Source organism: Gracilinanus agilis, chromosome 1 (assembly GCF_016433145.1).
Source record: "Gracilinanus agilis isolate LMUSP501 chromosome 1, AgileGrace, whole genome shotgun sequence".
NCBI classification, from domain to species: Eukaryota; Metazoa; Chordata; class Mammalia; order Didelphimorphia; family Didelphidae; genus Gracilinanus; species Gracilinanus agilis.
The window spans coordinates 513,551,495-513,574,357 of record NC_058130.1 but is presented as its reverse complement, the minus strand read 5'-3'; the positions used below and the strand labels follow the sequence as shown (position 1 = coordinate 513,574,357).

At 34.1% G+C, this 22,863-nt stretch overlaps 1 protein-coding gene across 1 annotated transcript in view; it reads right to left on the bottom strand.

Moving 5' to 3' along the window:
* Nucleotides 1-7,530: 7,530 nt before the first annotated feature.
* Nucleotides 7,531-22,863, bottom strand: part of LOC123253501 (short-chain dehydrogenase/reductase family 16C member 6-like) — a 52,527-nt gene continuing 37,194 nt past the window's right edge. The window contains exon 6 of the mRNA XM_044682688.1: nucleotides 7,531-7,636. Coding sequence (XP_044538623.1) covers nucleotides 7,531-7,636 — 106 coding nt within the window. The remainder of the gene's footprint in view (nucleotides 7,637-22,863) is intronic.

The following is a 22,863-nucleotide window of genomic DNA, read 5'->3' as shown; positions in this document are numbered from 1 at the left end:
TTCACTAAATGGTATCTTCCCCCCTTTTCCCTGTCTCCTTATAACGTCATAGAGCTGAAAAATTTCCCAGATTGCTATGGCTTTTTGCATGAATTTTATATATATATATATATAAATATGATCCACATATGATTCATATATATATATAAATATGATCCACATATGATTCATATATATATGTATATATATATGATCCACATTATGGAAAGCTTTAAGAAGGGCTTCCACTGCAACAATATTACAGTTACACAATACAGTCTGTGATCTCTCCATACCTCTAGAGGTTGTATGAAAACTGTCAAACTTGAAAAAAATTAAAAATATTCCTTTGAATGTGGGGTTGGATCAGTCAAGACTTGGGTGAGGCACCTGTTTATTATAGGCAAGGTAGGAAAATTTCACACTTGCCTCTTTTTGTGGTATTAAAGAATTGGAAATTGAAGAGATGTCCATCAATTGAGGAATGGTTGAACAAGTGGTATGTAATTGTGATGGAATACTATTTGTGCCATAAGAAATGACAAGCAGGATAACTTTGGAAAAATCTGCAAAGACTTGCATGAACTGATGCAAAGTGAAATGAGTAGAACCGGAATAACATTGAATACAGTGATAGCAAAATTTTGTGATGGACAACTGTGAATGACCTAGTTATCCTCAGCAATGCAGTATTCAAGATAATCTCAGTGACTAATGATGAAAAATGCCATCTTCCCTCTGAGAAATAACTGATGGAATCTGAATGCAGACTGAAACATACTATATTTCATTTTCTTCTTTTTTTCCTTTTCATTTGAGATCTTTTCTACGAAATGACTAATATGGAAAAATCATTTACATGATTGGTGGGAGGAAGCAAGAAAGAGAGTGAGAGGAGAAGAGAATTAGGAACTCAAAATTTAAAAAATGTTAAAAATTGTTTTTTACATGTAATTGGAAAAAAACAAAATATTATTTAAAAAAAGAAAAAAGGGAAATTGTACATTCTGGGTATTAATTATAATTTTAGGATGCAGTAAATCTTTAATTAGGCAGCTAGGTTGTGTAGTAGATAAGAGTGATAGGCCTGAAGTACAAGAGATTATCACCTGTTATCCAGAACCATGAGCAGGCTTGATTTATTATTATTAATTTTTGGTCAAAAATTTAGCTCTAAGTACCGAGGTTCATAGTTTTCATGAATATTTCCTTACAATATCTTCAGCACAGGTTGACTATCAAAGTGCCTCTGATCTTAGACATTCTACCTCCTTCCTTGTAGAGATTTTTACTTATCTACTGAGCTCAGCATTTTCTCTTCCCTCATTTTGGTTGCTTTGTTCTTTTTTTATTTTTTACCCATTATCTTTTTTCCCTTTGTTTTTTTCTGCCTCTTTCTTAGGTTGTTATCTAACAAAAGGACCTGTTATGAAGTCTTGTGTATAACTCAAAGATTTTAATTTCTCTTTCTCTATTTCTCAGCCACAATCTTTTCCTCAATGATTTGATTCTTCTACTCTTCTGTTCTTCTCTTCTTTTTCCTACTCCATGAGAGAACAGAAAGAATTTGCTAACCAAATTTAAGGAAAATTTCAATTAGCTGAAACCCAACTAATCAGGACCCACAAATAATATTTTATCACAGGACTTGGTTGAAGGTGAGTGGACATCTTAAGTTCAGAGTATTATGTAATCAGAGAATTATGTAATGAGTCTTGCATTTATAGTTTGCATGTGCCTCGTTATTTACTATTATCTCATACATTAGAATGTAAGATTTTTGATGGCAGAGACTTTCTTCTTTCTTTGCATTTCTAGCCTCAATGTCTCACTCATATAAAGAGTTTAATGAATACCTGCTTGTTTTTGGAGAGGTTAGGAGAGCAGAAAGAGAGGAGAGAAATGAGTAATAAGGTAGGTAAGTGGTGGTGGGAAGGTTAAAAAAGAGGAAGGGGAGAGAGGATGGAAAATTAGCAGACAGCATAGAAAAATCAAAGAGAGATAGATAAAGGTAGACAGAAGACAAAAGGGGATAGATCTCATCTAAACAATATGTTTATTCATAATAGAACACCTGGTTTCTACTGGTGATCTTGAAGTGTCAAAGACTTGGAATAAAAAAAAAGGTTCAATTAAGTTCAATATAGGTCTTACTTAATCCAACCTCATTTTTACAAATGAGAAAACCCAGGCCTAGAGAAATTAAGTGACTTGTGTAAAATTGTATAGCCAGGCAGTGCTGAGTTGAAGCAAAGTCTTGACTCCAAAGCTAGACACATTCCACTAAGTCAAGAATATATGCTACTTCCAGTTGGGGAATATATTTCCAACAAGAATTGATGTGAAAATAATTTCAATAAAGGAATAAGATTTAATGAGGAAGAAAATTAAATTAATCAGGACCCTCCATTGCCTCAGGATTTGGGATCATAGAATGAATGATCTGAGTGAACAAGTGTGTGGGTGTATGTGACAAAGAAGCAAATTTAGGTTTCTAAAAATCAAAAAATTCTTAACAATTGTGGTTATTTAAAAAGCACAATGGGCTCCTTCTAGAAATCTTCAAGCTATAGTTGGATCACCTCTCAGAAGTGATAAAGAAAGGACTCCTAAAGTAGGCATTTTAAGTGCCTTCTAAACCTGAGATTCTATTGATAGCACAAACAAAATTTCAAGGAATTGAATCCTACTTAAGGAGGAAAAAAAACAACTTAAGGCTTTTGGTATCCTAAAACCTATAAAAATGCTATTACTAATCACATTAAACCTTTCTCCCTCCTCCTTTACCACCCACCTAAAACAGGTTCAGCTATATGAAAAGTAACATAATTGCATTTCTTAAAATAAAAAACAAAAACAAAAACAAATTCAGACAATTATTTTGAATTTAGAGTAGTTCTTTCTGTATATGAAATGTATTCCCTTGATAAATGAAAATAAAATCTGTAAATGTAACAGTTCTTCAGTAAGGGAATGTATTTAAAGTGAGGGATACTGAAAATGTATTTTAAGTTGAGAAAAAAAGATAGAATTAATTATTGAGATGAATCAAATAATTAGTCTAAAGTCAAAGCAAGAATATTATCAAGCCTCATTTTCTTTTCTTCTAAAGGGTGTCACCCTTTCTTAGGGGCAGGGTAGTGGCAAATTATAGAGGAGAAACTTAAGTTTTTAAATATGTCTTTGGCGAGGCTATTCATCTATGATTATTCTAAAATAAATGCAAGTCAAATTACCATGAGATTGTGAAGGAAAATTTGGATACAGAAAACACCAAAATAGGAAACATAAAGTTAAGGAGAAAGGCTGATATTTCTGAGAATGGCTAAAGGTAAATAAAACGGTGGAGGTTATTCAGAAATCTTTTGGAATCAGTAACACTGATCATTTTATAAATTACCTAGAATGAGAGAAATTATAGATTACAACCTTTTTTCTAAAGAAAGCCTTTGGGGTGAATTTCAGGAAGATTTCAGGAGACAGTGAAACAAAAGGAGAAGACCAGTGAAAATTAGCACAATTAGTTTAGAATAAAATAATCTAACCTTGAATTTGTATATTCTGTGCTTTGCATTAAGAACCAACTATAACATAAGAAAGGGCTTTAACTACTATTAATCATCTATGGGATAAAAAACAGGCACCCAGTGCCACCTACTCAAATAAAGAAACTTGGAGTCAGAAAGTAAGAGTAGAAGAGACAGAAGTTTATTCTTTTTCTTTAGGGGCCCATCGCCTAAATTTTCTAGGCAAGAAGTCCTTTGACACTAAAATAAACTGTTTTTTTAAAAAATAAAATAAACTGGTTTTACATATTCTATTCTTAATTAGAGGTGTAAGCTGGATGCTTTGCCTTGAGGAGGATACACTGAATTTTATCTCATTCAATAATGATTGTTAATTCAAAGGAAGGCAAAACGGTGGAGTGGGAAAAGGGCTAGCTAGCTTTGTAAGACCTGAGTTCAAATTCTGTCTTAGATACAAACTTGCTCTCTCTCTCTTTTGTGTGTGTGTGTGTGTGTGTGTGTGTGTGTGTGTGTGTGTGTGACAGTCACTTAATTTCCCAGTGCTTCCAGGAAAACCTCAAAGACTGTAAGTCACAGATGAGTTGGTAATATGCCCTGGTGGAGAGTTCCCTACACACATGAAACCACACTATAGGTCTTGTACATGTTTGGCCCCAAACTGGAAACTCTTCCTTAAAGGCATCACCATGATTTGATTTGCAGAAAACTATATTGTTTATAAGTAAATAGGATGTTCACTACTTGTTGCCTAGTTTCAAGAAAACTCAGTCTTTCTGGAGAAGGCTGAGTAATTGATGAATTAGAAAGCAAAAAGTGAAAGGGCCAAAGAGGCACTGATTAGCAGAACTGCACATAGCAGGAATTTAAATGTTGTTGACTGATTACTATCAGCTTTACACACTTCCACATATTTTCATATGTTTTTCTAATCACTGGTTAAGATGAACTAGGGATTATTAGTACAGTAATCTTCAGGTACTGCTCCTAAGAGGCAGGCCTGGGCAAGATGCCCTAGTGAATTAAAGGTAAGTTCTGGGTATCCTGAAGACACTAAGTCAACTGAAAGTTAGGGAGAAATAGCCTCTAATATTTTAAAGGAAGTAGGTAGGCAGTGGGAGAAAGCTGAACAATAGGCTTCACGACTTATTTCACCACTGTTTCTAGGACAATCCTGATACCTTTTTGTACCTGAGGACTATAGCAATGTTGAGCTCTTAAAGAAAGAGAGTAGAGTTCATCTTAGCTAGGTGTAGGTAAATAGAAAATTAGATATGTAATCCTGCCTCTCCTAGGCTCAAGAAACTTTTGTGGCTCCTTATGGCTTCTAGAATAACAAAGAAACCACTTTGGTAAGCAAAGTCCATTACATTCTTGCTCAAGCCAGGTTGTCCCAAGGCTGGCTCACTTTCCTTTCCTTCTCAAACTAGGTTGTAGCCATATTAGCCTACTTTTTGTTCCTTTAGGAGCTTCCAGGTTAGATATTTAAAATGTTTCATAACCTGGGTCCAATCCATGTTTGCAGCACATGTTATTCCCATTCATGCACTCTATGGTCTATGAAACTGGCCTTGCTGTTACTCATCATACTCCATTTTCTGCCCTATCAGTCTCCTGTGCTTAGAACTCACTCCTGAACCTTTGCCTCTTAGAATCCCAAGCATCCTTCAAAGCTCAGCTTGATGCATTCTACAAGAAGTCTTATTTACACATGCATATGTTGTTTTTCCTGGATTGAAGCTTCTCAACATTCTGGATAGATTCTGAATCTGAACCTAGGACCTAGTAAGTAATCAACAAATGCTTGATGATTGATTCTCCATATCTGACATTCCATATTCTAATTCTGTGCCTTTTACAAACTATTCTGGATGCTTGGAATAGTCTCTTTCCAAACTTTTACCTCCTAGAGTTCCTAGGTTCCTTCTCCTGGAAGTGTTTTCTGATTCCCCTAATTACTAGTGTATCTTCTTCCCTTATTAATCTGTGATTGTATTGTCCTAATAAAATGCTACATGGTACAGTCTTAATTTTGCCTTTGTGAGCTCATCTCCTACTGTGGTGGAGGTGTGGCTTACTACTTTTTAAAATGCATTTTAAAATTTCACTTAATTTCCATATTTAATTTTAAAAATATATTTCTTTTTTCTTTTTCTTTTAAAACTTTGCCTTCCATTTTAGAATCAATACTAATTATTGGTTCCAAGGCAGAAGAGTGGTAAGGGCTAGGCAATGGGGGTTAAGCTATTTGCTCAGGGTCTCACAGATAGGAAGGGTCTGAGGCCAGCAATCCACTGAGCTACCCAGCTGCTCTCAATATTTCTAATTACATGTAAAAACTAATGAAGTCTGATTTGTAGATCAAGGTTTAATACTTTTTGAATGAAGCCTCTCATTTTAAAGAAGGTACTGAGGCCCCACAGTAGACTTGCCCAAAGCTACAAAGCTATGTTGTGGCAAAATATGGGCTAGAAAGGAGATCTCAGCTATCTGACCAGTTGGTGCAATTTCACTATCACTAAGTTACTCTTCACCCTAAAACAGTTACTCTGCATACCTAGTCAAGAATAGAATGGGAGGGGGCAGCTGGGTAGCTCAGTGGATTGAGAGCCAGGCCTAGAGATGGGAAGTCCTAGGTTCAAATCTGGCCTCAGACACTTCCCAGCTGTGTGACCCTGGGCAAGTCACTTGACCCCCACCATTGCCTACCTTTACCACTCTTCTGCTTTAGAGCCAATAGACAGTATTGACTCCAAGATGGAAGGTAAGGGTTAAAAAAAAAGAATAGAATGGGAGTTCTTTGCCTAGTTTTCAATTTCTCTGCTATCTTTATGATTAAAGGATGATTTACCATCTCTCTAAGCACCTTTACAGAAAGCTGGGTGAGAACAGGGTAGTAGGTGAATACATAAAGAAGGGAAGAAGAAGCGGGAGACCGACAGAAAGGAGAGGCGAAAAGGAAAGAAAATAAAAGCTTGTTAATTAAAAAAGAAAGGGAAAAAATCATTCACGTCCCATGGGGTCAGGTGGGCGTGTGAAGGATATGGAGAAGGCGAAAACTCACTTCAAAGCCAGCGAAAGTATTGCAAGCCTTCGTGTGTGTGTGTGTGTGTGTGTGTGCACGCGTGTGTGTTCACACACTAAATGACCTAGTTATTTCTGCTTTCACTCAAAATGCTTGGGTGACATTCATCAGTGAATCTGAAACGAGCATACTAGCAAAGCTAAAAGTTACAAGTAGTGAGAAACTCTCTTACTGCCTTTAATCCAACTAGATTTGAAAATATGATTAAAAAACAACCAACCAGCCCCTGAAGTGAAGAAAAACTTTAGAACTGCAGAAGGTAAAAGCAGGATAGCCACTTCTCATCCCTGTTCCCTTCCTTTTCTCCACCCGCCACCCCATCCCCGCCTTGCATTTAGTAGAAGAGATCCTCCCTTCACCCAGAAACTCAACTTCATCCAGATAGAAGCATTCAAGATCATCCCTCTACAAACGCGCGGCGCACACAATTCCAGAGAAGTCAGAGTTCCCTGCTGCTCATCACCTTCTCCACCACATCCACTTAATGCCACTTACTTGCAGCTCTTGGAAGCACAGGACGCAGACTGTTGCTGAAGCCTTCCCAAAGGAAGAAAAAGCTCACACTGCATACACCCCTAGTGCTGAAGCCCCGCGCCTGCGCTTTAGCTTTGGAACGCTGCCCTGGAATGGGCGCCCTGAAGTTGTTGGTCTTGGACTTAGGAACTGTTGGTCATGTGAATTCCTCAGGCAGGGTTAGCAGCAGAGGGCGCGAACCGTCTGAAGGTCCCTAAACCTCTTGTAGCATCCCCTTTGCCCCGTCTTCCTCCGTCCCTCTCCCCCGCCCCCGCCCCAATCTTTGAAAATAAGCAATTTGGACCTTTGGGTGGGGCCGACTAGAACCTCTCGTGGGTAGGAAGAACGAGACAGGGTTGGGTCACTTCCATACAGCACTAGGTAGACAGTTCTTCTTGGGCTCCTGCATGAAGTTCAAGAGACAAAGTATTATCGAATTCCGAGGAGGATGGAGGAATTCCTCTGCTCTGCGTTGTCACCTGTGGGGTCCCGCAGTGCCCTTGAAAGCCACTGGGTGGCACTGGCAGGCCTAAGGCTTAAACAGAAGAGGGGAAGCCGGAAACAAGGGAGGGGAGAGGCAGACTGAGACAGAGACAGAGAGAGAGGGAGAGACCGATGGAGACCGAGACGAGGAGAGAGACAGAGAGAAAATAAAGAGGTTTGCGCGGTGTGGTGTGATGGAGGACTATCTAGAAACGTTTCAGAGGGGACACCTGTTTTAATAACGCTTGCCAACTCTGAATTGACAAGGGAATGGCAGTGGCTCCATTTACCTTTCATGTGACTCTCACAGACTACCACCATCCTCGAAAATTATACCAGGCATAGTTTGTTTTCTGTTATATTTACTAACAGAATTTCCATCCTTTTTTTGTAAAACCATTTTATGTGCATGTGTGAGCAGGAGTGGGGAATGGAGGTTGTTAAAGTGAGATTCCTTTGTAAAAGTGATTTTTGCTATTCATTCAACAATTTATTTTCCCAGTGCTTACCATTCTTAAGGCATTTAAGCTATTTTGGGGCATAAAAATAGGTATAATACATATAGCTGTAGTTGAGGCTATATTTCCATGGTCATCTACAGGTGAATGGGCTTTTACCAGGATGAGCAGCATTCTTGGAACGTACCTTTTCAAGTTACCAGAAACTAATAGAAAGGGGAACTTTTAGGTCCAACGATCTTGTCCACAACATGAGGAAACTGAGGTTCCAGAAAAGTGAAATGTCTTGTTTGAGATCCCACCGACACTAAGTAGAAAAACTAGGATTCAGACTCATATCCTCTAAATCTACCTCTTTTCCCAGTATACCATAGGGTCTGATAAACACTCAATTTTCCAAACATAAAGCACCTACTACATACAAGGCACTGAATGAGGTTCTGCAGATGCAATTATAGAGCTGAAAATTTTTTCAATTCCCATTTAATTTTATTTATTTTTTAAAATAATTAACTTATGTTTATTTTTTGTTTATTTATTTTGAATATTTTCCTATAGTTAAATGCTTCATGTTCTTTCTCTCTCTCCCAAACCCCCCTCCTATTTAATTTTAGCTTAAAAGATTTGCTTATGACACTTACCTTCAACAGCTCTTGAAAAACCTTTTGATGGTCAGGCCTGCTGATGTTAATCGTGGCAGAACCGAAGGGTTAAAAATAATCAGAAAAAAGTATTGTGTTATTTGGGAAGCTTACAAATATTGTAGTTGCCACTCCCTTGCAGACAAAAACCTGTATTAGGTTTGCTGCAACAAATATCTTATAGTTTAGAGATAGGAAATTTAAACACCTATAAGTGGTAAATCAGTTTCTTTGTGGGTAAGAATAAGGATACCAACATGACTATACTTTAGACCTCTTTGTCAATGGGAATTACACTACTTTTAAATCTTAAACTTTGTAAATTCTCTCCCTAACCATTTTTTTACATATTTGTCATTCAGTAAACCCACTCTTTTAATATTTTATTGATGCTTTAAAAATGACTCATTAGATATTATCATTATTATTTGATACAACCCAATTTTTTTAAACAGAAAATGAAATAAAATTCCAGGAAGGGAGAATGATTTGTCCAAGATCATACAAGATAATTTTGGCAGATCCAACATCTAGAGCCAGGATTTAAAGCCAGACCTCCCAACTCTTAGTCTTACCAATCTCTCCACTGGACCATATTCCTTTTCTTCCGTTGGTAGGGAAGAAAGGCCATAGAATATTTATGTCTTGATTGAGTGCTTGGAAAAAAACCCAGTCTCCTTCTAAAAGCATGCCCACATTTAGGATTTTTTTAAACAGGATCACCCCCAAAATATGAAGGAATAGTTTAAGATACTTTCTTCCCAACATCTTTTCCTAGAACTTAACATCTGACTTTAGAATGGTGTATATAGGAACTGCCTTCTCAATCTTTAAGTCAAGTTATTTAAAAGTGTAGTTTCTCTCTCTCTCTCTCTCTCTCTCTCTCTCTCTCTCTCTCTCTCTCTGTCTAATCTAGAGATTTTAGAATCTGAACACATTAGCAGGGTCATCATAGCCAAGGTCAAACCCCTTTTTATATAATCCCACCTCTATGTCCATCATGGCCAATTATCTCTGGCTTATGGAAAGGAAAGTTTCATATCTATGTCTCTGTGACAAAATTATGTCTGGTGTAGTACCCCAAATTTTAAAATGGCAAATAAAATGAAGCCATTTCTCCAAGTATAATATCATTTATTAATAGAGGTATACAAACTATCAGTAAAGGGCAGGTCAATGGCTATTTGTGCAGTGTCTTTTTACCTACGTATGTCATCCTGATTGGCTTTGGATTGACCTCCCTGGCAATCCTGATTGGTGGATATTTTAATGAGAAGGTGGGCTTAGAGTTCCCATTACTCATAGTTGGGAGGATAAGGACTACTCCTCACATGGACAGATCCCTACAAATTCCCAATAGCTAGACAAGTGTGTCTGACCCACACTTCTCTGGCTCTGAAATGGCATTTTTTTTGTTTATAGCTTAAACAAAAAGTAAAGATTATAGCTCAAGTAGATACTTTGGGGATTTGGGAATAATTACCCAACTCGGTTCCCTTGAGGAACAGTCTGATGTTCAGAAGTTGGAGTCTGAGGAAATGAATGGATTTACATAGAAATATTGCTAATAAATAATACAATCCAGCATTAATTTTCCTTACTGGAATTTCTAAATTCATATGCATAAATTCTTTCAATCTCATCTTTCCAATGAACTATTTCTTCCTCAGATTCTAAGCAAAGGCCAGACAACTGATAACATAATAAATCTATCACTTCCCAGGAAATAATTGAAGTTTATATTGGTTTTTCAGTGGAGTAACTTTATTAGTTAGAGAATAATGCTATTGAGAACCAAATTCTATGCTCAGTTATATTATAAACTAGTATATGTATATGAAGAAGAACAAATTATTTTTTTAAAGGAAATGATTTTCCAAAATGGTTGGATAAAATCACATCTCCATCAACAAGTATATTAATGGATGTCTTCCTATTATCTCTCCAACAGACAATTTCTGACTTTTATTGTCTTTGCCTGTTTGTGGGATGTAAAGTAGATTCTGAGAGTTTTTAAACATTTGCATTTATTTTATTAATGATTTGGAAGATATTTGTTTTCATATGCATATTTTACCTTAAATTTTCATCCTCTTGACTTTTGGTCACTTGACCAATCCCTGTTATCCCAGTTCATTTTTCCTACTTGTCTCCATAACTAGTTTTATTTCTCTCATTAGGATAAAGTATTTCACTAACTATGTCTATAGAAAACACTCAGTCTACCTCTTGTGTTTTTAAAAATCTCAGTATTAATTTTACATTTTTCTCCCTGGGTGGTAAATATTTTACTTTATTTGAAATGTCATTCTTTTTTTCTAATTTGAACTAATTTTGATCTTTGCTTTAACAATGTAGTAGTTTAGTAGTTGTATGTCAAAAACTGATTGTGGTATGACTACCATATCAGCAATAAGTTGTTCCTTGAGAATTAAATGCAATTATTTTCACTTTTTTTGTGATGCATTTAGTGCTTACCATGTCTTTGTGACCTGGTAATTCATTCTAATTCATTCTAATTTTTAATTTAATGCATTTTAATTCACAAAGAACAACTCATTACTGATATAGTAGTCATACCAGAGTAAGCTATCTATGTTTTTTTTTTCTTCTCCCTGCAAAGTGGAAATTCTATTTACAATTTGTCTATTATTTTAACATATTTGTATGTTGCAATGCAACATGCAAATATATAACATTTGTAATAGTTTAAATATATTTATTTTTAAATATCAAATATTAAAATTTCCTTTTTCATCATTAAATTTTTTATTAAAATATGGAATCTTAACAAATATGAATGTTGTCTTTGTCCATAAGCTTCCTTTATCTTTTCTGTATCATTGTAATTTTATTATATGTGCTGCCAAAATGAACTCCTGTTCCTTATTCCTGATCTATGTTTTTAAAAAAAATTTAAAAAAGTTTTAAACCCTTATCTTCTGTCTTGGAATTAATACTGTGTATTGGTTCCAAGGCAGAAGAGTGGTAAGGGCTAGGCAATGGGGGTTAAGTGACTTGTCCAGGATCACACAGCTAGGAAATGTCTGAGATCAAATTTGAATCCAAGACCTCCTGTCTTTTGGGCCACCCAGCTGCTCCTGCTGATTTATGTTTTCAAGCATTCACTGTTCTTACTGAGTAAGAATAAGTATTAAAGTCACTAGGACTAAAAGTATGTGCAGATTTAATTTGGAGGCTTTCTGGAATTCCTCATATAATTTCTCTACTTCATTTCCTGTAGCAGATGGTAGTGCTTGAATTGTTATTATTTTCATAGTGATCTTTTTGTAAATACTTTAGATCAAAAGTTGTCAGAAGGTGTGAACAAATTGTTCTCAAAAGAATTGCTAATTATTAGCAATCATATAAAAGAATTCTCCAGATATTTATTTATTCATTTATTTTTAATAATATTTTATTTTTCCCCAATTACATATACATTTTTTTCAAACTTCATTTCTTTAGAGTTCCACATTCCTTCCATCCCACTCTTCCTTCTCTTCTGCCAATCCCCCTCCTTGGAACAGTAAGCAATCTGATATAAATTTTACAAATGCAATTGTGTAAAACATTTTTCCATAGTCATTTTGTGGAAGAGATATCAAACCAAAAAAAAGGAGAAAGTGAAATGTAGTATGTGTCAGTCTGCATTCAGACTCCATCAGTTCTTTCTCAGAGGGAAGATGACATTTTTCGTCATGAGTCTGACATGTCTTGGACCACTTCATTGCTGAGAATAACTGGGTCATTCGCAATTGTTCATCAAAAAATATCATTGTTATTGTGAACAATGTTCTTCACTTCACCTTGCATCAGTTCATGTAAGTCCAGATTTTTCTGAAATCATCTTGCTCATAATTTTTCATAGTACAACAGTATTCCATCAAATTATATACCACAACTTGTTCAGCCATTCCCCAACTGATGCACAACCCCATAATTTCCAATTCTTTGCTACAACAAAAAGAGCTGCAATAAATATTTTTGTACAAATAGGTCATTTTGTCTTTTTTTGTTTTACCTCTTTGCAATACAGAAGTTATATTACTGGATCAAAGAGTATGCATAGTTTTAGAGCCCTGTGGGCAAAAACTGCCAATAATTTTAGCAAAGTAGCAGGATATAAAATAAACCAACAAAAATCATTAGCATTTTTATACATTACTAACAAAGGCCTGTAAGAAGAGGTAGAGACTCCCATTTAAAATAACCAGAAACAGAATAAAATACTTGAGTATACCTGCCAAAACAATCCCAGGAACTACGTGAACATAATTATATACTTTCTCCACAGTCAGATTTAAATAATTTGAGAAATTTAATTGTTCATTGGTGAGCAGAGCCAATATAAATGAAATGAAAATCCTAACTAAATGAATTTATTCAATGCCATCCTAATTAAATTAAAAAAATATTTTATTGAGCTAGAAAAATAATGAAAAAATCATTTCAAACAACAAAAGATCAAGAATATAAAATGAATCAATGAAAAAAATTAAAGAAAGTCTAGCACTACTAAATTTTAAACTTTTACAAAGTAGTAATATAAAAAACTACCTGGTATTGATTAAGAAATAAAAAAAAAGTAGAGCAGTGGAACAGAATAGATATTCAACAAGCAGTAGTAAAAATATTATAGTAACTTTGTTTTTGACAAAAATATAAATCCAAGTTTTGGGGATAAGAATTCACTATTTGGTAAAAATTACTGGGAAACTAGAAAGTAGTTTCATAGAAACTAAGTATAAGACCAATATCTTACACCATTCACTAAGATCAAAATGGATGGATGACCTAGATAGATATAAAAGGAGATATTATAAACAAGTTAGAAGAACAATAAACATATTACCTACCAGAATTATGGAGAGGAGAGGAATTTCTGAGTAAACAAGAGATGTAGAATATGGCAAGATATAAAATGATAAATTTATTCCATTAAATTGAAAAGTTTTTGTATAAATAAAACTAATGTAGTCAAGATCAGAAGAAAAGCAGAAAATTGAGGGAAATTTTTATTGAGAGCTTTTCATATCTAAAATATAGAGAGAACTTTGTCAAATTTATAAGAATAAGAGCCATCACCTAATTAATTAATGGTCAAAAGATATGAATAAACATGTCCTTTTTTTTGGATGAAGAAATCAAAGCCATGTATAGTCTTATGGGGAAACACTTGTGGGACTTAAACATAACTGGGTTTAGAGAAAGGGGAGAAGAAGGACTGATTGGAAAGGGCTAACAGACTGGAACTAACAATCTGGGAAAACACAAACCCCACCAAAGTACAAGGAATAGGAAGTTATGGATTGGTAGTTGATACCAACTGCCACCACAGATCCACTTAGCCTGGGAGTCTGTGAAACTAACATGTAAGTAGCCTGGGACCAAAGAATTATAAAATACAGGTTTAATACAGTCTATAAGGTTGTAGATAATGTAGAGGTCACACTTAACCTAAAACACTAAGGATCAAATTCAGGGTTAAAAGTTGAAGTTCTGGGCCACCCCTACACTACACTAAACAGGCAGTTGAGACACAAGGGACAAATGGGATCTCATGTAGATGGTCAATAGATCTTGATCAGAAAGTAGTCCAAGAATACTCCAAGAGCACAGGAACCAGTCAAATAACTCTTCAGAGAAAATCAGGGAGATGGGCTTTGCTTGTCCACCAAGCAAGTCAGAAATCTCAGCCTCTACTCCTTGATCCTGGTAGTTGTAAGGTCCCAGGTGTTGCTTAGAGATCCCCCAAATCCACAGATCTCTCAGGTCATTGGTTTCCCAACTCCTTCAAAACCCCAACTGCCTTTTAGAGAGATTCTACTGTGTTCCAGGTTGGAATCTCAGCTCCTGCCTGCCTTTCTCAGCTTCCAAAATGCCTTAAAACCTATTTCCCTCTTACAATAGCTATATGAAAAAAAAACGCTCTGTCACTACTGATTAGAGAAATGCAAATCAAAATAATTCTGAAATATTATCTCACATGATCAGATTGGCTAAAATGTTAAAATGACAAATCTTGAAGGCAATGTGAAAAAAAGGGGGCAATATACTGTTGATGTAACGGTGACTTGATCTAACCATTTCAGAGAGCAATCTGGAATTATGTCCAGAGAATTCTAAAACTGTACATAGTATGTATACAGAAAGAACCAGCAATAATTTTTCTGTGTCTACACAGAAAAAATATTCCTGGTTCTTTCCTCAAGGAGATCGAGGAAAAAGGAAAATAACTTGTATTTTCCAAAATATTTGTGGCAGTTTTCTTTCTGTAGGCAAAGAATTGGAAAATGAGAGAATGTCCATCATTTGGAGGATGTCTAAATGAATTGTGATATATTATTGTGATAGAATACTTCAATGCTGTAAGAAACAATGAATGGATTAATTTTTGAAAAATTTGGAAGGACCTACACATAATAATGAAAAAAATGAAATGTGAGGAACCAAGATAGAACATTATGTATAGCTACAGAATTAATATTTGAAGAATGACTTGTGAATGTCCATCTCCATGTAAAGAACTAATAAAAAGAAACATAAAAGGTGTTATATATACATCTTTTTAATTTAAATTTATCCATTTGTTTGTAACATTAAAATATCCAATTAACTGTCTCTCCCTCCCTTCCCACCATTAGAGAAGGCATCATTTGGCAAAAAGAATATATATATATATATACATACATACATACATATATATATATGTATACACACACACACATAAAAACTTGTTTTACTTATTTCTATTTATCAATTCTTTCTCTGGAAGTGGACATACATAAGTCATTCTCCAAATAATATTTTTGTTGTTGTTTATAATGTTTTCTTGGTTATGTTTATTTCACTCTTCATCATTTCATGTAGGTCTTTTCACATTTTGCCAAAAGTAATCTGTTCCTCATTTCTTACAGCACAGTTGTATTCCATCACAACCATATGCCACAACTTATTTAGTATTCCTCAATTGATGGTCATTGCTTCAATGTCCAATTCTTTCCCATCTCTAAAAAAGCTTCTATATATATTTTAGAACATATATATTATTTTTTTTCCTGATCACCTTAGGAAAAAACCTAATAGTAGTATTGTTGGGTCAAAAGCTATACAGTTTTATAATTTTTTTGCACATAATTCCAGATTGCTCTCCAAAATGATTGGATCAATTCACAGTTCCACCAACAGTGTATTAGTGTTGTAAGGGTAAAAATAAATACTCCAAATATTTTAAAATTTATAGGGTTTAATAAAACAAAGTAAGAGAGAAAGGGGTTCCTTCAGTCGAGTGAGTAGAGGACAAAAAAGAAGTCAGAACCCAAGCAGTCTGCTGCCCTCCAGTCCAAGCCCCCAAACCCATGCAGTGTGGGGTTCAGCAAATTTATATAGAAACCCATTCAGGGAGTCAACACAGGGATTCAAGTAAAGGGAACCACAGGAAGAGTAAAGAATGCTGGGAAATGAAGTCCCCAGGGTACAAATTTTTAAAACATACAGTGTCTCCATTTTTCCACATTCTCTCAAATATTTATTATTTTGCCTTTTTATCATTTAAGGCAATCTGATAGGTATGAGATGATATTTCAGATTTGTTTTGATTTGCATTTCTCTAATCAATAATGACAGAGCATTTTTCATATAGTTATATGTAGTTTTGATTTCTTCATCCAAAAAATGTTGGTCATATCTTTTGATCATTTATCAATTAGGGAATGGCTCATATTCTTATGTATTTAACACAATTATCAATACATTTTGGATGTGAGACCTCTATCTGAAAAACTGTCTATAATTTTTTCTTTACCAATTTCCTTCTAATTTTGGCTATATTAGTTTTATTTGTACAACTCCTTTTCAATTTAATGTATTCAAAATTATCCATTTATATCTCTCAATGCTTTCTCTCTCATATATTCATAAATTCCTTTTCCATCCATAAGTTTGAGAGATATGTTCCTTGTTCTTCTAATTTGCTTGTGATTTCTCCATTTATGCTTATGTCATATATCCATTTTGATGTTATCTTTGTAAATGGTATAGAGATATTGGTCCATACTTAGGTTCTGCCATATTGCTTTCTAGTTTTCCCAATAATTACTACCAAATATTGAATTATTTTCCCAAATAGTTGGATCTTTACTTTTGTCAAATACAAAGTTACTATAATCTTTTACAACTATTCACTGTATATCTGTTCTTATCTATTTTTCTATTTCTTAGCCAGTACCAGATAGTTTTGATAATTACTGCTTTTATAATGCACTTCAAAATCTGGATCTGCTAAATCTCCTTCCTTTATATTTTGAAAATTATTTCTTCTGGTATTCTTGATCTTTTGTTTTTCCAGATGAATTTTTTATTATTTTGTTAGCTCAATAAAATATTTTTTTTTGGTAATTTAATTGGAATGGCATTGAATAAGTAGGTTAGTTTAGGTTGGATCGTCATTTTAATTATATTGACTCTGCCCACTCATAAACAATGATTATTTTTCTAATTATTTAAATCTGACTTTATTTGTATAAAATGCTTTAAAATTATGTTCATACAGTTTCTGTGTTTGTTTTGGGTCTTTTTTGTTAGTCTATCTATGATTATTTTAAGTGTATATATGTGTATATAATTAATAAGCTTGGACCATTTGCTTCTTATAGGCAAAAATTATATTTTTAAACCTTAAGAATGATATAATTAACTGGGTGGTTTGAAGGAGCATCTATAGCTAAAATTTTTGAGTGTGAATTAAATATAATGGGATAGGTTAAAAAATAAATTTGCATGGAGAAGCATAAATTGGAATAGTTATCTCATATAAAAGAGGGATGAATTAAATAAATATTACAGTGAAAAGAAGGAGGAGATAGAGAACTGGGAATGTTAATATCTTATTCTCATTGGAGTCTGGTCAAAAAAGGAATAATTCATACATAGAGAAGGATAAACTTTTTCTTTGCTTATAAGGAACTAGGAAGGCAAGGGACAATAAGTAAGAGAGGGAGTATTAGAAGGGCATATAAAATAAGAAAAAAAGAAGGCAAAGAAATAAGATAAGGGAAGGAACAATAGAGGTCATTTATATTAAGAAATAAGAAGGTAAGAGAGGGATGAGGGAGAGACCCATAAAAGGATAAATAGATTAACCTCTAGGAAGGTAAGGGGAGAAGACAAGGGAGGGTACTTTAGAAGAATGTAAACTCCTTTCAAATAGGAATGGTTTTATTCTTTGTGTTTATAACCTAGTGCCTTAGCACTTTGCACTCTTAAAAATGCTTGCTAATTAATTAAAAATGTGTTATTAAATTTAATTTTTTCTAATTCTTTTAGTATAAAGGTCAAACTTTTTGACAAATAATAATCTCTAAATATGCTATTTTATTTTTTATTATTTTATTCATAGGTGTATTTATTTTGCCTTTGGTTTCTATTGTTTAGGATTAGCTGTAAATAGAATATTATGGGATCCCTCTCCCTTGCTCCCCAATTACTCAGTCGCCTTTCTTTTTTTGTAGAACATCTGTCTTTTTTCATTGATCATTAAACACAGACTTGCAAAATAGGTCATTTTGATCAAAGCTTGACTTCCTCTATTTTTTTTTTTGCAATACTTTATTCCATTCCCTTCTTGCTTTGTTATGGTTGCAGAATAAGCTTGTTTTGTCTTTCTCCTGGTTGCTTAAAAATTTTGTTGTTTTTCATTGGAATTGCCAAGTCTAATCCTACATTTCTTGGACTTTGAAGCATAAGTTGCTGTTTTTTAAAAAGTCAGTTCTTTGGTATCAGTATCCAGAAAGCCTGGACAGTTTTCTTATTTTCTGCAGAAAAGCATCATTTTTAAGATATTAATATTTTAAAATATTTGTCATGTTCTTCTGGAGACCTATTGTCCCTGAGTTCCCTCATCAAGACTAGTCTCATTGACTTGTGTAGAATTTATGCATTCTTTAAAGAGTTATTTTTTGATTCTTTTCTAATAAATTTCCCCAGTTTCTCTATATTTTTTGTTTAGAATATGTTAAATTCTTTGTTACAGAGATTCTCTATGATGAATTTAATATTTTTGTGGCATCCCAGATGTATTCTAATCTTGAAGGTATTATTTATGTGTTAATATTGTAACCTTTGTGCTCAGGTACCAGATTCATCATCATATTATTTCTCCATCATTGTATTTAATTGATGTTCTATTAATTCTGACCACTTTCTAAACCTACAGTCCAAAGGTCAAGAGAATTCCTGGATAGGACATTAGCTGCCACAGGGTCCTAGCAGATCAGATTCCTTACCAGGTCACATGTTTGATCAATCTCCTCCTCTTTGATCTTGTGGTTGTCAATTGAGCCAATGTTAAATAATATGCCATATCACATGTTCATTAGCTACTTCCCATTTCCATGGATTGGAATCTTACAGTGATTGATTTAAAAGATTGTTTCTTCCATATTCTTCTTTCCCCATGAAGTGAGGTAAACTAAGTCATTGTCCAGAAAACCCGTTTTTCCCTGGGGAAAGTAGAAATCAGAAATGAGCTTTCCTGTGAAGATCAGTCAGCTCAGAACCAAAACAACACAGTCAGGATCCATGAGAAAGTAACTTCCTATACTGCCTCACAGTCCAAGATATCCTGGAAAGTCTTGGACCCCATGCTACTAACCAAAATAGATTCCAGACAATAAAGTTTGCTGACTTCATCAAGGTTATGTCTCAGTAATGAACTTTGCTTTGTATCCTGCACCCTATAAAAACTGCACTGTATTTTTTTTTAAATCCTTACCTTCGGTCTTGGAGTCAATACTGTGTATTGGCTTCAAGGCAGAAGAGTGATAAGGGCTAGGCAATGGGGGTTAAGTGACCTGCCCAAGGTCACAAAGCTAGGAAGTGTCTGAGGTTAAATTTGAACCTAGGACCTCCTACCTCTATGCCTGGCTCTCAATCCACTGAGCTACCCAGCTGCTCCCTGTAATTTGTATCTGATGCAGCTTTTCACTAGGAAAGTGCCCTGGCCAGAAAATATAATTATAATTAAATATTGGTTCCATTAATCTGAACTTCTGGGTGCCCAGACTCCCTTTATGAAGTGCACCACTTCACCCAGAGGAGTGCCATAGATTTGCTTTTTCAGTTCCATTCATAAATTTTAAAGCACCTTTTAACCTTTTAAAATGAGTGGCAAGTCCTATCTCAAGGAATGAAAAACAGCACCACCTTATGCCAAAAATTTGTTGCCCAAGCCCTGGAAGAAGTAAGGGAAAAATATAAAAAGGAATATATCTGCCAATATTTAGATGATAAGATACTAGTGGCGCCATCTAATAACATACTTTAGGATATGCTAGTGGACACAGAAGCAGCTTTAACAAAAGAAAAACTGGTAATATCTCCTGAGAAAATTAAAATTAAATCTCCTTATAAACAGGCACAATTGTTTGTGCACAGGAGATTAACCCGCAAAATATAAGAGATTCATAGCGATTGCCTAAAAACTCTAAATGATTTTCAAAAATTAATGGGTTATATAAATTGGCTTAGGTCTTTTCTAAAAATAACCACAGGGCAATTAGAAAATTTATTTGCCACTCTGAGGGGAGACCCTTCACTTTCCTCACCCAGAGAACTTTCACCTGAGGCTGAGATTGAATTATAAAAAATTGGAAGCAGCTTTGTCAACAGCCAGATTATTTAGAATTGACCCTTCTCTTCCTTTAGTAGCCTCAGTCATAAGTACAAGGTACACATTCATTGGTGCATGATATCAAGGAGACCATATAATTGCATGGTTGCATTTATCTAATCAGCAAACCAAATCCCTCACTAGGTATTTAGAACTTAAGGTGTTAGTAATTACTTAAATCAGAAAAAGGTCTCAACAACAAATTGGTTGTGATCCTAATACCATTCATCTCCCTATCACACAGGTACAGGTACAACATTTATTTGCACAGTTTCTACCATGGCAAATTGCTCTTGCAGATTTTACAGGAAAGACTGATAATCAGATTCCTAGTAACAAAATATTACAATTTGTAAAATTGGCTCTTATTATTTTTTCAAAAATAACATCTATGCATCCTATTATTAATGCTGTAAATATCTTCACTGTTGCATCAAAAAATGGTAAAGCAGGAGCAGTTGTGAATAATCCTGTGATGTTAATGCACCCACAATATAGTTCCCCACAAAAAGCTGAATTAGCAGCAGGCAGGAATATACTTAAGGATGTCATAGAACCTTGTAACATCATATGTGATTCCTTTTATGTTATGAATTCAGTTAACTCCCTAGAATTAGCAGAAATCAAACCTGTCCAAGATGAAGAATTATTATTTTTATTTCTAACCCCGCAAACTATAATCCTGAAAAGACAAAACGCAATTTTTATAACACACATTCATTCTCACACGAACCTCCCCAGACCTCTGTCTGAGGGAAATTCAAAAGTGGATGCTTTAGTAGCCTCTGCTTTTCAGGAGCGGTTAATTCACACTCTTTTTTTACATCATAATGCCAAATCTCTTTAATCACAATTTGATATAACCAAAAGACAGGCAAAAGAAATAATTCAGTAATGCAGTTCTTGTGCACCTTTTTCTTCCATTCCCCTTCCAGTAGGAGTAAACCTCTGAGGCTTAAAAGCCAATCAACTATGGCAAATGGATGTAACTCAATATGCTCCTTTTGGGAGACTAAAATATATACAAATTGTTGATACCTTTTCTTATGTTTTATGGACTAAAGCTCAAAATGGAGAAGTATGCAATGTTATTGCACATTTTAAAAATAATCTTGCACATTTGGCCACTCCAAAAGAGTTAAAAATTGGAATAAAAATGATTATATAAGCAAGAGATGGGCACAATTGGACAAATCATGGAACATCTCTCTTAAGGCTAGTATCCAAGAAAATTCTAAAAGACAACCAGTTGGAAAAAAGGGCTAGAAGAAATTTGAAAGTCCAAATTAAAAAAAAAACAAAGGGATATTATCTGACACCTTATAACAAACTATTTCCAAGAAAAATATATTTAATATTTTAATATTTAATATTTAATAAAATAATATTTAATAAAATCCAATGAGTCTTTCATTTGGGTTCAAGGTTTTGCTTCTATTTTTACAGATATCAGGAATCCATGGGAGAAATCCAGAGAAAACCATCCCAGAGAGCAGAGAAAGCAGATGTCTGTTCAGCACCAACCACAGCACAACACAGCCACCAGACACCAGAAAAGCAGCAGATGAACAAACAAGGCACAACCGCTGACTTAAGGACAGGTCTAATGAACCATCCACACAGATGAACTTTTACTAAGAGGCAGTTTACCTGCAAAAGACTATTATTAATTTGCTTACAGACATTCTATTCTAAAAGTATATGGGTATTTGTTGTAAGATCAACTCTTTTCATGTACCTACAAACTTCAAATTGTATTGTTTAATGTATAACTTGTAATTATTTTTGTTGGAATTGTTACATGTTACTCAAATTTGATCTTAAAAACAAATTTTACAATTGGAGATGTTATAACAGTACATTGGATACTGTTCAATTGAAACATAAATTTTTTATATTGTCCAAAAATGCATATATGATAATTCTCTTAACCTATTTATTTGATATTTACAAAAAGTATGCCTTTACTAGAATCAGGCTTGTATAAAAACCTATTTGGCTTGAAATTACATTTTTAATTGAAAGGGAGATATAATGGTTCTACATACATACAGAATGTTATGATTTTAGAAATATTGGTACTTTTAAAAACTCTCATTCATTGTTGTTCTAATGTTTTTTGAAAAGCTTTTACATGGCGAAAAAATTTTTATACACTCACATTGTGAATCATGGTCAATTTAAATTAGGGAAATAGAAATCATTTTTCAACAAAAATCCTTTGTGTTACACACCTGCTTAGTTAAAACATTGCCATATGGAATGTGAGCAATGAGTTTAAAATTTTTGTATTAATTTTATTTTTAATAAAACATTTGATTTTTATTCTTTTCTCTTATCCTTTTTCCCCAATTATTTTTCATATTATTTTCCCCATATTTTAAAGTACTTGAAATACTTTGAAAAAAGTATTAATATTTTGATCCTGGAGAACAAGTTTACAATATCTATAAGCTTTAATATATATATATATGTGTATATATATATATATATATATATATATATATAT